This window comes from Pseudorca crassidens, chromosome 11, assembly GCF_039906515.1.
Source record: "Pseudorca crassidens isolate mPseCra1 chromosome 11, mPseCra1.hap1, whole genome shotgun sequence".
Classification (NCBI taxonomy): domain Eukaryota; kingdom Metazoa; phylum Chordata; class Mammalia; order Artiodactyla; family Delphinidae; genus Pseudorca; species Pseudorca crassidens.
The window spans coordinates 43,775,520-43,793,594 of record NC_090306.1 but is presented as its reverse complement, the minus strand read 5'-3'; the positions used below and the strand labels follow the sequence as shown (position 1 = coordinate 43,793,594).

The following is an 18,075-nucleotide window of genomic DNA, read 5'->3' as shown; positions in this document are numbered from 1 at the left end:
ACTCATCCATTGTGTCTCAGGAGGGTGCACAGAGCCAAGAGTGCTTCTGGCAGTTAAGGTAGCACCAGCTTTTAAATTTTCTCTTTTCCAACAAGAAAACTTTTCTTGCTGCTTAAATTTCTGGTCCATACATGCTTCCCCCAATGAAGCATCTTGTCAGCTAAGATTTAAACACAAATATCAAGCAGTTGTTCTTCTGTAACTTTCTTTTTTCCATGCCTTGGTCCTACTTGATGAAGTGGCTCTCAGAGTGTATTCAGAAGAGTAATAGGGTGAGAGACTTAATTCCCAATATAGCTGCTAATCCTGTTTAATACCCCAGAGTCTTTCAGTCCTAGGTGGTTTGTCCTTTCTTAGTTGAAAGACCGGTGAGCCACAGGCTGCAGGAATGGAGGGCAAGAAGGTACTGGAGTTTGTGATTTGTTGGGAAGGTGCTGCTGCTTAATTTATTTAGGAGTGCTTTCAGAGTCCGGGACATTGAATTTTACTTCACCCAGCATGTCTCCTCTATTACTGCGGAACAACGTTGACACTTTCCAGGTTGTTTTCAATCTGTCTTATATGTACAAATTAATTCCAGTTTGACCCACGCAAAAGAGAACTGTCTTAGATGTGTAAATGTGTGTCCTTCCATCAAGAGAGGGGGTGGTAGTAGTGTTTCATATGAAGCCTGGGTATTTTTCAACCAAAGGATCTGGAAAATAGTGAATTTTCTGAAAACTGAGGATTTATACATGGACAAACATGTAGAGAAGTACAGGGGGGAAAAAGGATTAGGTTCTTATGTAAAAAATAAAATTTGATTGTTCATGTAAATCATGTCGTATATGATGATATATACATGTAAAAGTCTGGTGGCTGCTTTAAATTTCCACAAAGAGTTTCAATTCTTGATGCTACTGTCCACAATTATTGGTATTGTGTAGTTTAAGCTATACTGCATCTTTGTCTCATTTAGAAGAAAAAAACCCAGCCAGGATGTGATTTTGTGGCACGTAATGATGAACTTTTTTTTTTTTAACATCTTTATTGGGGTATAATTGCTTTACAATGGTGTGCTAGTTTCTGCTTTATAACAAAGTGAATCAGTTATACATATACATATGTTCCCATATCTCAGTGATGAACTTTTATTAATGCATATTTACAGGGTTTAAAGTAACTGGTATTTTGCTTTTTCTTTCTGTTTTCCCCATTAATCTCTGGATAAAAATCCCTTGTCTCCAATGTAACTATCATTAGATCTGAGCTCTCCTTTCTTCTCATTTTGTCCTTATAAGGCTATCCTGTTTTATCACTTCCTGCTTTAGCTCCTGACTTTTTCTCTCTTCCCCTCTCCCTCTCTTGCGGTGGATGCTTTCTCCATGTGGCAGGGCTGTAACTGTTCACAGCTGTCTGAAACGACAGTGGACCGGGAGCAGCTTGGAGTTTTAACTTTCATTTTACAAAGAACAGCATGTTTGAATGTTTCAGCAGGCAAGTTATAACTGGCATTCACTTTTTGTTCTTCTAGAACACTGAAAATCTCCCCCAGCACTTTAGAAGGGGGAACCTGACCGTGTTAAAGAAGAAGTGGGAGAACCCAGTGCTGGGAGCAGACTCTCTCCCAGACTCCGTGCGAAACAGCAGCACCGAGGTCAGGCATAGAGGCGACCCTCCTCCCGCTGAAGTGGCAAACAGCTCTGCCTCTGGGGTCGAGGCTGACCAAGAGGAACGAGTCCACCCCAGACCTAGAATCAAATCGCCTCCTGAAGCTCTTATTCAGTATCCGTACCCCCGCATCGAGGACAGTGAGCATCTTAAAGACCAATCAGCAGAAAGTAAAAAAATGGAAAATTGTCTGGGAGAATCCAGGCATGAAGTAGGAAAACCCGAAATAAGTGAAAATGCAGAAGCTGCAAACAAAATAGAGAAATACAATGTTCCGCTGAACAGGCTTAAGATGATGTTTGAGAAAGGTGAACCAACTCAAACCAAGGTAAGGACTGGGTGGGTTTAAAGCTTGAAAAAGCCAATTCAAGTAGCTAAACAAAGCTGCTTTTCTAGTCTAGACGGTTTGTGTAATGGTGAGTATGTGGTCAGTATGTTTTTTGATTCAAGTTAGACGAGTAGTTAATAAAAAGTCTCAAATGAATTATTTACAGAGATGCTAAGATTTGTGAGTGTGACCCAATTTCACGTGAAATCAAGTGCACACTGGGATTCAGGTCAATATCGAGAAATGAAGAGTTTGATGCTGATTGGGTTATGTGTTTTTGTATGCTTGCCCTTTTAATTTGTCTTCCTGTGCCTTTTGTCATTTGTAGCTTTGGGGGGGTGGAATTACTGCTGAATCTCTCTCTGCCTGGACACAGCTGCAGGCTGAGTGTTAAGGCCAGAGTTTAACATTAAGACTGAGGTTTAGTTGTCTCCTTGCTAGCTGAATCCTTTCTCTTCTCAACTTCCTCATCTGGGCCTTCCAACAAATGTTTTCTATCAGCTAAAATCCTATCCCAGGAAAAATCAATGAAGATAGCCAGACTAGCCGTAGCCTTCAGGAGTTTTGACTTGCAAATACAGAGGGTTGCATTTTCCTACGACTGCTAATGAAACTTGATCCTTCATGTGGAGTGCAGACCAGGTCCCCAGAGGGAATTACTTAACTAGAAAATGAGTTACATATGCTGGTGACTTATAACACAATCCAGGGGCCGCAGAGCTGGTAAATTTTTCCAGTTTTCTCATACTTTCCTGCATATCTGGCTTTGTACATGGGGTTGGTTTGTTACAACAGTCATTATAATGAAATAAACAGATCTGATGGGGAGCAAAGCCCTCATTTACTCTCGATTCCGTTTAGATGGGAAAGCAGATTTTTTTCAGCTAAGTATTGGCCCAAATTTCTACATTTGTGAAGTAATGGTATGAAGCATTTCTTCTGAGGTAAAAATTAGATAACTTATCCTAGAATCCTCAGTTATGTTTGGTGTGATGTAGCCATCTCATCTTGTATCTTGCGGTGCCTGTTACTTTTCTACCTGGAAAAATTCTTTAGTGTTCAGCGATCATCTGTTTGAGGATGTATCAATAGAAAGAATTTTTAAAGATTTGCAAAGCTAGAACCCTTTTCTCTGCATGAGTTTTTACTCTGTTTTAACACTGAAACCAGTTGGCAAGAGATGTAACCACAAAGCATTTTATGACTTTTCTTAAACTCTCATCTCTCTCAATTTTGAGTCCTCTAGGCCTGCCAACTCCCTCTTTCCCCTTTATGGTCTTAATAAAAATAAAAAAAAAAAACTTTAAAAAATTTAAATGGGAAGAAGAATTTTAAATGGAGGGAAAAAATGTCAGAAATCCTAAATAGAGAGGAAGGGTCTTTGTTGTGAGTCAAAGCACCATTGTAAGTCTCCTCCTCTCAGACCCTGTTAGGGGCAGGATGGCTGATGTCATGGCAGCACACACAATGTAGATTCAGTGCAAAAGGCTGGTACATGTCAAAACTGGCCCAAGGTAGGAAATGATTGGGACTGCAGCAAACAAAATGCTGATTATGTGTAAGGATCTGGTGAGAGACTTTTTTCTCGTAAATGTCTAGTGAAAGATGGGCCAGAATAAGCCTGTCTCTTTGTGGCTGGTCAAAGCAGAGAAAAAAATTCTCATATAAAGAAAGGTCCTACCAGCTCAGACTGGCACTCAGCCTGATTGCTAACGGTCTAAGAAGATGGAGGGGTTCTAAGATTGACCTGGGCTTTTTTTTTGGGTGGAGGTACTTTTTAAACTTCCTGATTAAATAGTCATTTGTCGTTTAATGGACTGCTTAGGGAATGTAAAACACAGCTGCCCTTGGTTTTATAGCTGCTTCTAAATAAGCATCATTACCCATGTTGGAAACAGTCTAGATTACTTTAAAAATGTTTGTCTAGTATTTCAGTAAAACTGTTTAAAAAAAAGTTTTGTCTACCTTAGTTTAATGAATAACTAATCAGTTTGAAACTAGGTTATGGTTATTGTTATCATAATTTCAGCTTTAATATGGATAAGGCTTTAATCAGGAAGTTACATAATTGGATCTTTGGAAGGAAGCTCTGAGAAATATGGTGGAGACACTAGCAGTCCTTTTCGGAGCAAGAGTATACAAGTAAGAATGATTACCTCAGAGCTAAAAATTTAGTACTTCTGTGAGACAAATGCATATATTAGGTACAAATCATGTGAATCTTTGTCTCCATAATAGAATTTTAAAGAACTGGACTAAATCTCAACTAACTAGCTGAGCAGGGTCAGGGAGCACATAGATAATGGAAATGCATGATCTAAATCTTTTATCTCCTAAATCTTTTTATCAGAGTTATTTACAGGAGGCCAAGTTAATTGGCTTGAGTTCTACTTTTCTTAGTCTCTCTTGCTCCCTTTTGTCTGAGATGGTTTCTGTTCTTGTCCACTTTTCTTCCTGATCTCTTCTCTGCAGTCCTGTTTTTTTCTCCCTCCCTGTGTAGTCTCATCTCTTTCCAGGACTCCAAGAGACGTATCCCAAAACTAGATTCTAATCTTGAATTCTTAACCCAAGCTTCAGCCCCAATTTTGTGGTTGCCTGCCGGATCACACATCTCTTTGTGAATATCCCTTAAGCACTCAAATTCAAGAAGGCTAAAAAATCCATTATCTTTCCAACCAAAACCCGCGCTACCCCTGGTGTCCCTTAGTGCATCACCATTCACCACATCTCCTGGTCTGTAAAGCTTGGGATCAGTTCTTCTCTGTGCCTGCCTCTTCTCAGTCAGTCACTTACTAAGCCATCGACATAAGTCTACACATCTCTCAAGTATGGGCCATTCTCTCCAAGAGGTCCCACATTTACTTCTATGGTTTAGCCTTATTACATCTTGCCTTGTGGTATTGCTGCAACCTTTCCTATTAGCCTCTCATTTTTTTCTTCCCTTCCATCCTCCACACTGTTGCTATTTATTTTTCTAAGCGTAGTTGTAAATTACGTTATTCCCTTGATCAGAAACTTTGGATGTCTCAGAATTAATCCATATTTAATATTTGGGTCTTCTACAGTCTGAGCTCAACCTACCTTTCCAGTCTCATAGCCAATCTTATACTCAAACCCTGGATTATTCCTCATTTTAAATCAGTCATATCTTTCCCCTAATTTCTACCTCTTGAAATCTTACTCCTCAAGGTCTAGGAAGACTGTGAGACCTACCTCAGTTTTTTCCCAGATGAAATTACCTTCACCCTCCTGTAGAATTTTCTTTTTACTTCTCTTTGGTCACTTATATCATGCTTTCTTTAATAGTCATGTATGAATTTGTACACTCCCCAGTCTATAATTCTTTCAAAGTAATGATGCTTTTATCTCCCAGTGGTCAGCACAATGACTTGGCTCATAGTGTTTATTTAGTAAAAAGGAGAAAAGAAGCTTAGAACTCAAATAACTTATAAATAATGAGAACTGATTAAAGGCTGTTCCTCACTTATCCTCTACCTTTGGTGAATAGATAGGTTATTCTGGTCAGATGTTTTAGTCGAACATGATACTTCTAATTCCTATGAGCAAATGAGCAGTGGATGGATGAATGTAACCTATAAGTTATGAGGAAAAAGAAGCCCCCCTCCCACCCCCCAGTGACATACATTGCATGTGGCTTAGCATCCCTAGCTCCATGTGTATGTTGATCTGGGTTTTACGTAGCCAGAGTAACTATTCCGGGCATTCTTTTATGAGAAAACTGGTCAAGCAGTTATAACCAATATTCAGTTATCATCATGTTGACATTTGAATCCATAATCTTCAAAGGCCTTGATGCAGTTATTCAAATCACCAAACAATGTAGGGACAGGCTCCTTAAGTCTCAATTCTTTCTGTTTGGTTCCTAACTTATCTGGTTCACACAAATCCTTGGAAAAGAGAATACAGACCAAATATTTGGAAGGTGTATTTCTACCTTCATCACCTATTTAAAGTATTGTCTTTTGCTTGGGTCAGGATTAAACCTATATATATATATATATATATATATATATATATACCACATCTTTTTTATCCATTCATCTGTTGATGAACTCTTAAGTTCTCAGTGTTATTTTGACCTCTGTGTTAGCGGTACATTTCTTGTAAAGACCTCCTACTCGTATAAATTAAGTTTTATTTACCTAGTTAGTAACTCTGAGTAAACCTTTGGTCTTTTGTGGTAAGACAATAATGGATCCAGATATAAAGATGCCAGTCAGGGAATCGTGATCTTTCTGTTTGTTGCCCTAAATGGCTGTCTTTGATATGTCAGTTAGAGACCAGTCATCTCTTTTCTGCTTATTTTCATGCCAGTTAACTACTTACTGGTTTCTATCCGGTTCCATTAAAATAAAATATGTTGAAAAGTAATATCAGGAGACTGGAATATTCTCTAAGCATTGGTTGGCTACATTAGAGTTCGTAGGGGCCAGAAAGACATCATTTGCCCCACAAAATCACCTTTTCTTTCTGCTACTGGACTCACTCCTGGATTAAACAACATAGGTGTGTATCCAGATAAATTGATTAGTCATTTCCTTTAGCCTTCTAATTCATTAAGGAGTTACAATGAGTGAGAAATCCCTATCAAGATCGTTGACAGAAATCCTAGAACTATAAGTGATTGTAAAATGTTATTTAATTCAGCTCATTGTTCGCAGGATATTAAAATCCCTATTTTACAGATGGAAACAGCTGACGTCAGAGAAATTAGCTGATATGCCCGATGTCATGTGGCTAATTAATATCAGAACAAGAACTGAAATTGCGTAGTACCCCTTCTACCATAAGCACTATCTTCATGGATATTATAATAGCTATTTATTAGATAAAAACATCTGGCCTTACGTATTTTTGAAATCTAAGGAAACCAGGAAAGAATTAAAACATATTAACAGCTGTCTTCTCAAAGACTTTAGCTTTCTATCTGTCCTCTTCCTACGTTTTATATAGTCTTTTTACTGAGTAAAAAACATCAGGGCAATGAAGAGAATACACTGGAATGCAAGAGATTTGTACTGAAACTCTTGAGTTAAGAAGCTTGTGAGTTTGGGAGGTTTGTTTTTCTTATATAAATTAGTCATCTGAACAATCACACACACACACACACACACACACACACACACACACACACACACACCACAGTAAACCAGAAAAGGCCAAGTAAGCCTGGAAAAAAGAGTAACCTTTATCAGTTGTGCACAATGGTATCCTTATCGTTGCATAACTAGATTTTACATGGTTTTAGGTACTGTGTGCTCACTGTTTTGTGTGCTTTATCTTTGGTTTGGTCTTTTTTATATAGACCTTCCTTTGTATCTTCCTAGTTCATGTAGTTATCCTTTTATGGCAATATGTTACTTCATTATACTTTCTTTCTTTTGCGGTACACGGGCCTCTCACCACCGTGGCCTCTCCAGCCGCGGAGCACAGGCTCCGGACGCGCAGGCTCAGCGGCCATGGCTCACGAGCCCAGCCGCTCCGCGGCATGTGGGATCTTCCCGGACCGGGGCATGAACCCGCGTCCCCTGCATCGGCAGGCTGACTCTCAACCACCGCGCCACCAGGGAAGCCCCATTATACTTTTTAATCATTCCCCAGTAATTAGATTCTCTTCCAGCCTAATAAAAAAGCTCTAAGCATCTTGGCAGAAACATTTTATTTTTAGTTATGGGGGGGCTATATTACTGAATGATGTTACCGTGGTCAAAAGACATAATTCTGTAACACTGCTAGCACAATCTAAGGGCATATTTAATTCCCCAGCAGTTCCTCATCAGCATTTGGTTTTATCATTCTTATCTATTTATATTAATTTAAAAATATGAAGTATTACCTCTCCTTCCTTTCTTTTCTTCCTAATTGTAAGAGTAATACATAATTTTTATAGAACACTTAGAAATACAAAATATGGGAGTTCCCTGGTGATCTAGTGGTTAGGATTCGGGGGGTTTTCTCTGCCATGCGCGGGTTCAGTCTGGTTGGGGAACTGAGATCCTGCAAGCCACGCAGTGCAACCAAAAAATATATATATATATATATATATATTTATTTATACATATATGTATGTGTATATATATATACACACACACATATATATGGAGAGAGAGAGAGAGAGAAATCCCCCTGCCTGGAGATAAGTGCTCCTTCTGTGTGTATTTTGTACTTAAATGAGCTGTATTTTTTCTGCGAGGGTCCCTAGAGAAGGAAATGTTTCTCTCTCAGTATTTTGAGAAATTAAGGCCAGATTTTATCTACACCATATGATCTCCATGCATAGTTCAGCAAAGTCCCATTTTTCCCTAAAAGTCATTCTTCCTCCACGCTTGACTTTGGAGGGATGAGAGAGTCTGAAGGAAGGTCAAAGTTGAATGGTTGAAGGAAATGGCTCTCAGTAAATTAAAGTGTTGAGAATCAACTTTTAAAGAGAATTTTTCCTGAAAATAAGCATACACAGGACAGGAAATCCTGCTTTTTACTTGACATTTGGGACCTAAATTACTTTATTTCTTAAAGAAAACTTTGCAGAGAAAAGAAATTCTACAGACTACTGGCTAAAAGCCCCAGACTATTATTTTCTTACCTGTAAATGTTGATGCATTTGGTTTATGGATTCAATGAAAATATTTAAGGGGTGGTCACACTAATGAGAGTTGCTGCAGCAGCTGACAGGAAGGAGGACTTGTGGGGTGGGGTGAGGCCAAGCCTTAGGAAATTCCAGAAAGTCTTAAAGTGTCTTATCTTTTCTCTCTTAACAGATTATGATGATTAAGGCTGCCTCAGGCATCTGAATAAAAAAGATTGAAATGTAATAAAAATGTGTTACAGAAGAGTATTTCAGTATCAGAATTCCTGGTGTTTGGTTTTTTCTTTTCTTTTCTTTTCTTTTTGTGCTCCTTTACTTTCCTTGAGAAATATTGGAGGAAACCCCACCTTTTTCCTGAACCTCAGATTACCACTTGTAAAATGAGGATCAAAAATGAATAGTAAATGAATTTGAGATCTTGGGGTTTTTTTTTTTTTGAAGTATAGTTGCTTTACAGTATTGTGTTCATTTCAGGTATACTGGGATCTTGTCATTCTTTATATTTGAGTGGTTTGGAGGTGGAAAGGTATTAAAAGAAATGCATAGTGCTTCACCCGGGAGCTCATTAAAAGCCATCTAATCTCCGAGCTGTATTCCTCCTCAGAACCAGTGTCAGTATAGCTTTGATTTCCAGAGACGTTTTTCTGTTTTTCTCTAAGACCAAAAGACTTTGCAGATTCACTTTTTTAATAGTTGAAAGAAAATAATTCAGAGTATTGAACCCTCATGAATTCTTTGGGGGGGGAAATGGCTATTTAACCCAAAGATTTAAATAAAAAGCTAGTAAAGATGGGAAATTTTATGCATCTAAAACCAAAGAACCTTGCAGGGCATGTGTTCTGGTTCTAAATGGTCTTGCTCTCAATAACACCAGTGTAGGAACTTCAAGCACAAACAGAAAACTAAACTCCTAGCAGGTTGCAACATGTAACACATACTCTCGGAATTATGCTTGAAATTTACCTTTGACAGAATGTAAATATTTGAAATATTGCTCCAGTGTTAAGACTGCAGAACCCATTCCCTTTTGGTTTTTAAAAAAAAAGTATATTTCCAGGCTTTCTCCCTTTTTGAGCCCTGAAAATTTTAGTTTTTATAATGATCTTTTTACAGTGCAGCAGCGTTTGGAATAAATCTTTGAAATTTCCTTTAACTATCTGCAAATGAGAAATGTTTTAAAAACAGAAAAATGTGGATGGAGGGTATTCTGCCAAACTTATCTTTTCACTTTGGCTGATAATCTTCATTTCCAAATGGTAGGCTGTTCCCAGAGCAAAAATGTGTTGCATCATAGGAGTCATGTGGATGTGACTGATGTTGGTGCAGCTGACCCGAGTATGATGTGGCAAGGTTAGAGTTGCTACAGCTTCTTTTAGTTTTTTTTTTTTTGGTAAGTAGATTCAACCAATAATGTAAATAGCAAAGATGACTGGAGATGCAGTACATTAAATATATATCGAATTTGCTAGAAACTGTATTCTTTTTGGTAGGGTACAAGCAAACCAAATCCTTGGCTCTGATTTCTGAAGTGGCATATTTTCTATCTCCAAGGAGAGAGAGAGAGGGCTGGGGGGCGGGGGCGTGGGGAGGACTTGAAAAAGGGATAGTTCACTGTCTTAAATTTTATTGTTGGTTGATTAGTCCATTGAACTTAAAGGTTTAATAATTATTTATTAATGTTGAATTCAAAAGGGAGCTAAATCTTTTTTACTCTTGTCTCCTGTCATACTGGATTTCACACATCTTTTCCACGTTAAGTTATCTGGAAATAAACTGAGATTTCAATGATAGGATCTGCTTGAAGGCTCTCATGGCAAGCTGAATAAACATGACATACTGTCTGTGTTTTATGTCTGGGAACATCCTCTGATACTTACTAAGTGGCTTTCTTCAGTTACTTTTCTAGTCGTAAAATTAGAATTTGGAACTTTCATTAGAGATCTACCCTAAATTTGAGAGATACAAATGTAGTCATTTACGGGAATCATTTTTTTATTAAATAAATCTGTACCTTCCACTTTTCTATTTAAAAAATAAAAAATAGGACTTCCCTGATAGCGCAGTGGTTAGGAATCCACCTGCCAATGCAGAAGACACTGGTTCGAGCCCTGGTCCAGGAAGATCCCATGTGCCGCGGAGCAACTAAGTTCGTGCGCCACACCTACTGAGCCTGAGCTCTAGAGCCCGTGAGCCATAACTACTGAGCCCACGTGCCACAACTACTGAAGCCCGCGTACCTAGAGCCTGTGCTCAGCAACAAGAGAAGCCACTGCAATGAGAAGCCTGCGCACCACAGCCAAGAGTACCCCCCATTCGCAGCAACTAGAGAAAGCCCACACGCAGCAACAAAGACCCAACATAGCCAAAAATTAATTAATTAAAAAAATAAAAGCATGGTCTCTGCCCTCAGTAAACTAAGATTCCAGTCCAGTAGAGGGATGCGCAACAATTTGTTAAGCATTGTAATGGAAGTGTGGCCAGGTCCTTGAGAACAGAGAAAGGGCTACTTAGATTTATGGAAGAGAGGTAGGGCAGATGCAGAGGGACTGTTGCTTAGCTTACACTGAGTCTTGAAGGAACAGGCACTGTTAGACATAGAAGGATAAAAGAGTAACCCAGGTAGAGGGAACTCAATTACAATATCATGGACCTCCCAGTGGTTTGCTTTTCCTGGAGGGTAAGCGGTGAGGAAGAGAATACCCAGAGAGGGTAGGAAGGGACCAGATCTAGAACTGGCCTTTTGTGACATACTAAGCACTTTAGATTTAATTCAAGGAGTGATTAGGAATCCTTAAAGAATTTTGAACAAGAGAGTAACATAGATTTTTTTAAATTTTATTTATTTATTTATTTTTGGCTGCATTGGGTCTTTGTTGCTACGAGCGGGCTTTCTCTAGTTGCGTCGAGTGGGGGCTACTCTTCATTGCAGTGCACAGGTTTCTCATTGCGGTGGCTTCTCTTCTTGCGGAGCACGGGCTCTAAGCACGTGGGCTTCAGTAGTTGTGGCACGCGGGCTCCAAAGCACAGGCTCAGCAGTTGTGGTGCATGGGCCTAGTTGTTCCACGGCATGTGGGATCTTCCCGGACCAGGGCTTGAACCCGTGTCCCCTGCAATGGCAGGCGGATTCTTAACCACTGTGCACCTGGGAAGTCAAGTAACATAGATTTATATTTGGGGATAATTTTTTTGTTTTACTTGGGATAATGGCAGTATCATAGAGCCTTGATTGGAAGGCGGAAGAACCAATTAGAAAGGTAATGCAAGGACTTCCCTGGTGGTGCAATGGTTAAGAATCCACCTGCCAACATAGGGGACACGGGTTTGATCCCTGGTCCAGGAAGATCCCACATGCCGCGGAGCAACTAAGCCCATGTGTCACAACTACTGAGCCTGCGCTCTAGAGCCCATGAGCCACAACTACTGAAGCCCGCGCACCTAGAGCCTGTGCTTCGCAGCGAGAAGACACCCCAGTGAGAAGCCCGTGCACCGCAATGAAGAGTAGCCCTGCTCACCACAAGTAGAGAAAGCCCGTGTGCAGCAACAAAGACCCAATACAGCCAAAAAATAAATAAATAAATGTTCCTTTAAAAAAAAAAAAGAAAAGAAAGGTAATGTAGTAGTCCAGGGAAAAGATGATGAAGACATAAACCAGGCAGCAACAGCAGGGATAAAATGGGATGGAGAAGGCCAACAGAAGATACTGCCATCAGGACTTGGCAGTTTGGAGAGACATCATTTTCATCTGGGACATGAGGATTCTGCTCCAATGATTGTTAAATTCTGAGGCTTTCTGGTTAAGGTGGTTAGGCAGTGATATTTCACAGAAAGCATTACCTGTATAGAGTTACTTATTTTCCCCTGGGCACCTGTGACTATGTAGTGCTTGATATTTATAATACTGAAAACACACTCTGTTGTATATAAAAACTAATATAAACGGGCTTCCCTGGTGGTGCAGTGGTTGGGCGTCCGCCTGCCGATGCAGGGGACACGGGTTCGTGCCCCGGTCCGGGAAGATCCCACATGCCGCGGAGCGGCTGGGCCCGTGGCCCATGGCCGCTGGGCCTGCGCATCCAGAGCCTGTGTTCCGCAGCGGGAGAGGCCACAGCGGTGAGAGGCCCGCGTACGGCAAAAAAAAAAAACTAATATAAAATCTAATCTCTACTGGATATTATTTATAAAGGAGATTTGCAGGCCTCCTTTTTGAACATTGCATCAAGATTTCCCATCCTCACTGCAAAGCTTATTGCTGGGTTTTGTCTTCCAAACAGATTCTTCGGGCCCAAAGCCGAAGCGCAGGTGGAAGAAAGATCTCTGAAAACAGCTATTCTCTGGATGACTTGGAAATAGGCCCAGGTAAGCAGAGAGTTCCATGTGTGGGAAATTTTCTAGGAAGTACTCATTAGTAACAATACCTTTTGACCTCGAAGCTGATGCTTTTAAAGGAAGAGTGGTACGAATGAAAAGAAAGGCTGCTAGATACAAGCCATTCCCAAATCTCATTGCTTTTTCCAAATAGCTTCTCTGTATTTTTAATCCAACTTTATCAACAGTAACCTGTGTTAACCAAAGGGTAACTTTGCAGGATTATAAGGGAAGTACTGTTACCGACAGTTTTGGCTCCATGGTCATCTGGGGCTTGAGGGCTCCCATGGATGGACATTATCCCCTGTCAGGATTGGTTATCCTGTATTACTGATGCTAACATAACACCTTGAGAGCAGAATTATTATGTTTTAAAGGGGGCATATACAAGCACTTCACAAAAGAAAATAAAATCAATTAATATAGGAAAACCATCAGCCTCCTAGGAATCAAAGAAATGCAAATTAAAATGGCATGGCCATCTAATTTTTTCGCATGTTAAATGAACAAAAATTTCAAAATATATAACACTCAGTGATGGTAAGGGTTCTCCTTTTAATGTTGGGAAAGTAAGTGAATGTTACCTTGTAAGTGACAGTTATAATCCTGATTTCCTTCTTTGTATTCTTTTTTTAAATTAATTAATTAATTAATTATATTTATTTTCTGGCTGCATTGGGTCTTCGTCCCTGCATGGGCTTTCTCTAGTTGGGGCAAGCAGGGGCTACTCTTCGTGGCAGTGTGCAGGCTTCTCATTGCATTGGCTTCTCTTGTTGCAGAGCACAGGCTCTAGGCGCATGGGCTTCAGTAGTTGTGGCACGTGGGCTCAGTAGTTGTGGCTCACGGGCTCTAGAGCGCAGGCTCAGTAGTTGTGGCGCACAGGCTTAGTTTCTTCGCGGCATGTGGGATCTTCCCAGACCAGGGCTTGAACCTGTGTCCCCTGCATTGGCAGGCTGATTCTTAACCACTGCACCACCAGGGAAGTCCCCCTTCTTTGTATTCTTAATAGAAGAGGTTGATTATATTAGATTACAATAGCCCAAAATTTAGAATCTTGAGATCGTTCAAATCACATTTTATCTTCTAATAAAGCACATTGTTTGCAATGCTTGCAGGTCAGTTGTCACCTTCATCATTCAACTCAGAGAAAAGCGAGAGTAGGCGAAATCTGGAGTTCCCACGCCTGTCAGAAACCTCCATAAAGGATCGAATGGCCAAGTACCAGGCAGCTGTGTCCAAACAAAGCAGTTCCACCAACTGTACAGTATGTGTTCAGCATCATTCATTCGTTCACTCATCCAGCAAATGGTCACTGAGCACGGGAACTAAAAGTGTCTTCCAGACCCTGACCTGTGAGCCTTGGCTCCTTACTGGTCCCCAGCCATTCTCTCTTCACATAAATCCTACCCTAGCTTCATTCATAATCCTCACCATGTTCTAATCCTGACTTTGCTTTCCTAGGCCTCATTCCCACCCCACTCATTTTTTTGTGTGATGTTACCATCCAGTAATGTCAATGAGAATTTTCCTGTTGCTTTTACTTAATCTTGTTGTTAAAGAAGTATTGATAGTATTTTATTAGTTTTAACATATACACTTATTTTTGTTTTTGAGAGAAGAAAGGGAGAATACTGGAGAGAAATATTGAATATATTCAACATTAATGTGGGATGGGGTGTTTTTTGCAATTTTTATTGATATATAATTCACCTGACATAAAAATCACCATTTTTAAATATGCAATTCAGTGATTTTTAATATATTCACAAGGTTGTGCAATCATCACCACTGTCTAATTCCAGAAATTTTCCATCACCCCAAAAAAAGAAACCCATACCTGTGCAGTGATTCCCAATTCCCCACTTCCCTCATCCCCTGGCTACCCAGGGGCTTTCTGTCTTTATGGATTTTCCTGTTCTGGACATTTCATGTAAATGAAATCATACAACATAGGGTCTACTTAATCTTCACTTCTTATGATGTAATAATTTTCTGAACAAATAGAATAGTGGATAGGAAAAAGGGGGAGAAATGACAGGAAGATGACATACTCAGTAAGCACAAAAATGTATTCTAAGTAGCATGGAGGGTCTTTCCACTTTATACTTTCCTAGGCTTAACTGGCAGGAGGACACAACTGAACTGTTCATTTTTTTTATTTTTATTTTTTGTGGTACGCGGGCCTCTCCCGTTGCGGAGCACAGGCTCCGGACGCGCAGGCTCAGCGGCCATGGCTCACGGGCCCAGGCGCTCCACAGCATGTGGGATCCTCCCGGACCGGGGCACGAACCCGCGTCCCCTGCATCGGCAGGCGGACTCTCAACCACTGTGCCACCAGGGAAGCCCTGAACTGTTTATTTGAAGTTGCCTTTTAAATGCCATTTATTCATAAGTACACACACATATATACACATGTACACATACATATATATCTTTCAAACAGTTGTTCCTTCTAAGATTTCAAATGACAAATTATTAATCTCTTGATTGTTATTTTTTAATAAAATTGGAAGAACAGTATTCACTTTTATTTGGCAGGCTGAACTAGTGCCTGTTAGAAATCACAGTGTGTATTCCAGGAGCTGAGCCTTCTTTCCCCCACCTTATGAAGTATGCATTTTCCAATAGTATTTATTGGTGGACTAAGTCTCTAGGCAGTGAGTAATCTCATCTTGATTTTTCAGTATCGATTTAAGAAGAGATATTGTGTGTAAATCAGTAGCGAAGTGGAACATCACAGGCTTGTTATTCACTGGGAGTGTGAAAAATCAGCAAATTTAGACTTCTCTTAAAAGGCAGGTCAGGAGATACAGCAAACAGATGATCTGTGGAGCTTAATTCCCTCTGTTACAGGATTTTGCTGCTTCTCAGTGCCCTCCTGCTATAAACATTCTTACCAGGTGACTCCCTAAGTGGAAAAACCTGTTCAGTGACTTTGTTTTTTTAACTCCTAAATAAGAGTTTCTGCATTGCGGTTCGCCTGCTCTGTAAATTTTAAGAGTTGAGAAGTCTTAAGGAATTCTTATAAAAAGCACGTTTTATCTCATCCCCAAAGAATTTCTCAGGCCTCTTACAGAGCATGGTTGTAGCAAGGCGCACTCTCTCTGGCAATGATTCCGGAGGCTGGGCTTTGAGATGGGGTCACAAATGAGTTTTGGGCTCTTGTACTGTTGGTTTCTGTAGTGCTGGCTGCCAGCTCCTCCTCATAGACGCACCTCCAGAGCTGTAGGGCTCAACCTGGAATTCCACACCTGAGTCAGTTGCACTCACACTCCCTTCGTTGGCCTTGTGGCCATAAATCGCTCTTTTTCTCCCCATGCCTAAAGGAGTCACAGAGAACAGAAGGGTAGTAGATAACTAGCAGACTAAAGGTAGGAAATGTCCGCATTCATCTACCTCTGTACTGATTATGGATCTAGTAATAAAGTCAATTTTAATATTTTGCCCCAAGTGTTCTTTGCAAGGAAAACAAATATGTTTACACTTACTCCTTCTGATTCCTTATGCCTGTTTTTTTATGTTGAAGCTCTATTATGAGAAGTAAAATAAGGTATGTCTTTAGTATACTGAATGAATTTTATGCTAAAAACATGTCTTTGAAAGTCTCACAAAGAAAGGCTGTTTTATGGTATCATTAAGTGTAATTTCAATTTTTATATGTATACATCATTGCTGTCTCTCTTTCCAGGCCGGGCATTTATATATATATGGTCAGTATATTTTCTTAATTATTGGCACTTGGCATCTCCTTTCCCCTGCTCCAGAATGGTCTTTTCTGGTAAAACTCACCAGCTTTGCATTCCCACAAGCTCTGCTGCTAGAAGAGTGAATCACGAGAACATTGTATGCGGGGGGTGGTCTGTGTGTGTGTCTGTATTCTAATGAGCATCCAGTTTTAGACTAGTTGTATAAATATTTAACTCTGAGGTATGTGTCCACAAAGCTGCTTTTGTCATTTCACAAGTCAATGGGTTTTGCTTGTGAGAGTTAGGGGGTTGATTTGACTTAAAGCCTCTTAAAATAATTTCTTTTTTAACATTCCAAGTTTATTTAATAGATGTGCTATGAAGAGAATCGTGAGACTTTTTTTTTTAATTCACAGACTATTTTTATTTTGTAGAATGAGTTGAGAGCTAGTGGTGGTGAAATCAAAACTCATAAATTGGAGCAAAAGGAGAATGTGCCCCCGGGTCCTGAGGTCTGCATTGCCCATCAGGATGGAGAAAAGGTGGGTTGGAAAGTCTGATGTCCATTTGCCAGGGAAGCATGTGTTCTAAATTAGATGCTTAAAATTAGAAACGATTCTAACTCTAGGCTGTAGAGTGTCTGGGAATTTGGTAACAGCTGCCAGGACAGATTGTCTTTTTTGGAGGTCACATAATTTTGATTGGGGAGCTCTGCAACTTATAGCTGACCAAATAATGAACCTTCACTGGAAAATTCTTTTGCCCAGCAAATGCTCAGAGGACTTAGAGCTTAAGTAATTTTTAAAAACCTGGTTTGAATAGAGATATCATCTTCAAAGTTATTTGTATATTATTAATTTAACACATTTTATGTAAGAAAATGTCATTCTTTCACTTCAAAGTATTTTGAAAGCTAGGCACTATGCTAAGCACAGGCAATGCTGAGCTTAGCAACTAAATGTGAACAAACCATTCCACGTGGTCTTTACCTGCAAGAAAGCTAACAGAGTAGGAGGGAGATGAGTGTAGGTTGGCTATTGTAAAACAGTATAACAAGTGCCGTGAAAGGGCTATGAGGGGCCCTGGAAGCTTGGACTAAGGACCCTTAACCTGACTTCCTCAAGAAGGTGATATCTGGGACATCCCTGGTGGCGCAGTGGTTAAGAATCCACCTGCCAATGCAGGGGACGTGGGTTTGAGCCCTGGTCCGGGAAGATCCCACATGCTGTGGAGAAACTAAGCCCGTGCATCACAACTACTGAGCCTGTGCTCTAAAGCTCGCGAGCCACAACTACTGAGCCCCTGCACACTACAACTATTGAAACCTGTGTGCCTAGAGCCTGTGCTCTACAACAAGAGAAGCCACCGCTGTGAGAAGCCCCCACACCGCAACGAAGAGTAGCCCCTGCACACTGCAACTAGAGAAAGCCTGCATGCAA

At 40.2% G+C, this 18,075-nt stretch overlaps 1 protein-coding gene across 2 annotated transcripts in view; it reads left to right on the top strand.

The window, feature by feature from the left end:
- The window catches only part of LIMA1 (LIM domain and actin binding 1), an 83,150-nt gene that overhangs the window by 48,911 nt on the left and 16,164 nt on the right, over window positions 1-18,075 (top strand). For both annotated transcript variants that reach the window (XM_067696510.1, XM_067696508.1), the window contains exons 4-7: window positions 1,514-1,978; window positions 12,857-12,941; window positions 14,066-14,214; window positions 17,071-17,178. In XM_067696510.1, the coding sequence (XP_067552611.1) occupies window positions 1,514-1,978; window positions 12,857-12,941; window positions 14,066-14,214; window positions 17,071-17,178 (807 nt within the window). The remainder of the gene's footprint in view (window positions 1-1,513; window positions 1,979-12,856; window positions 12,942-14,065; window positions 14,215-17,070; window positions 17,179-18,075) is intronic.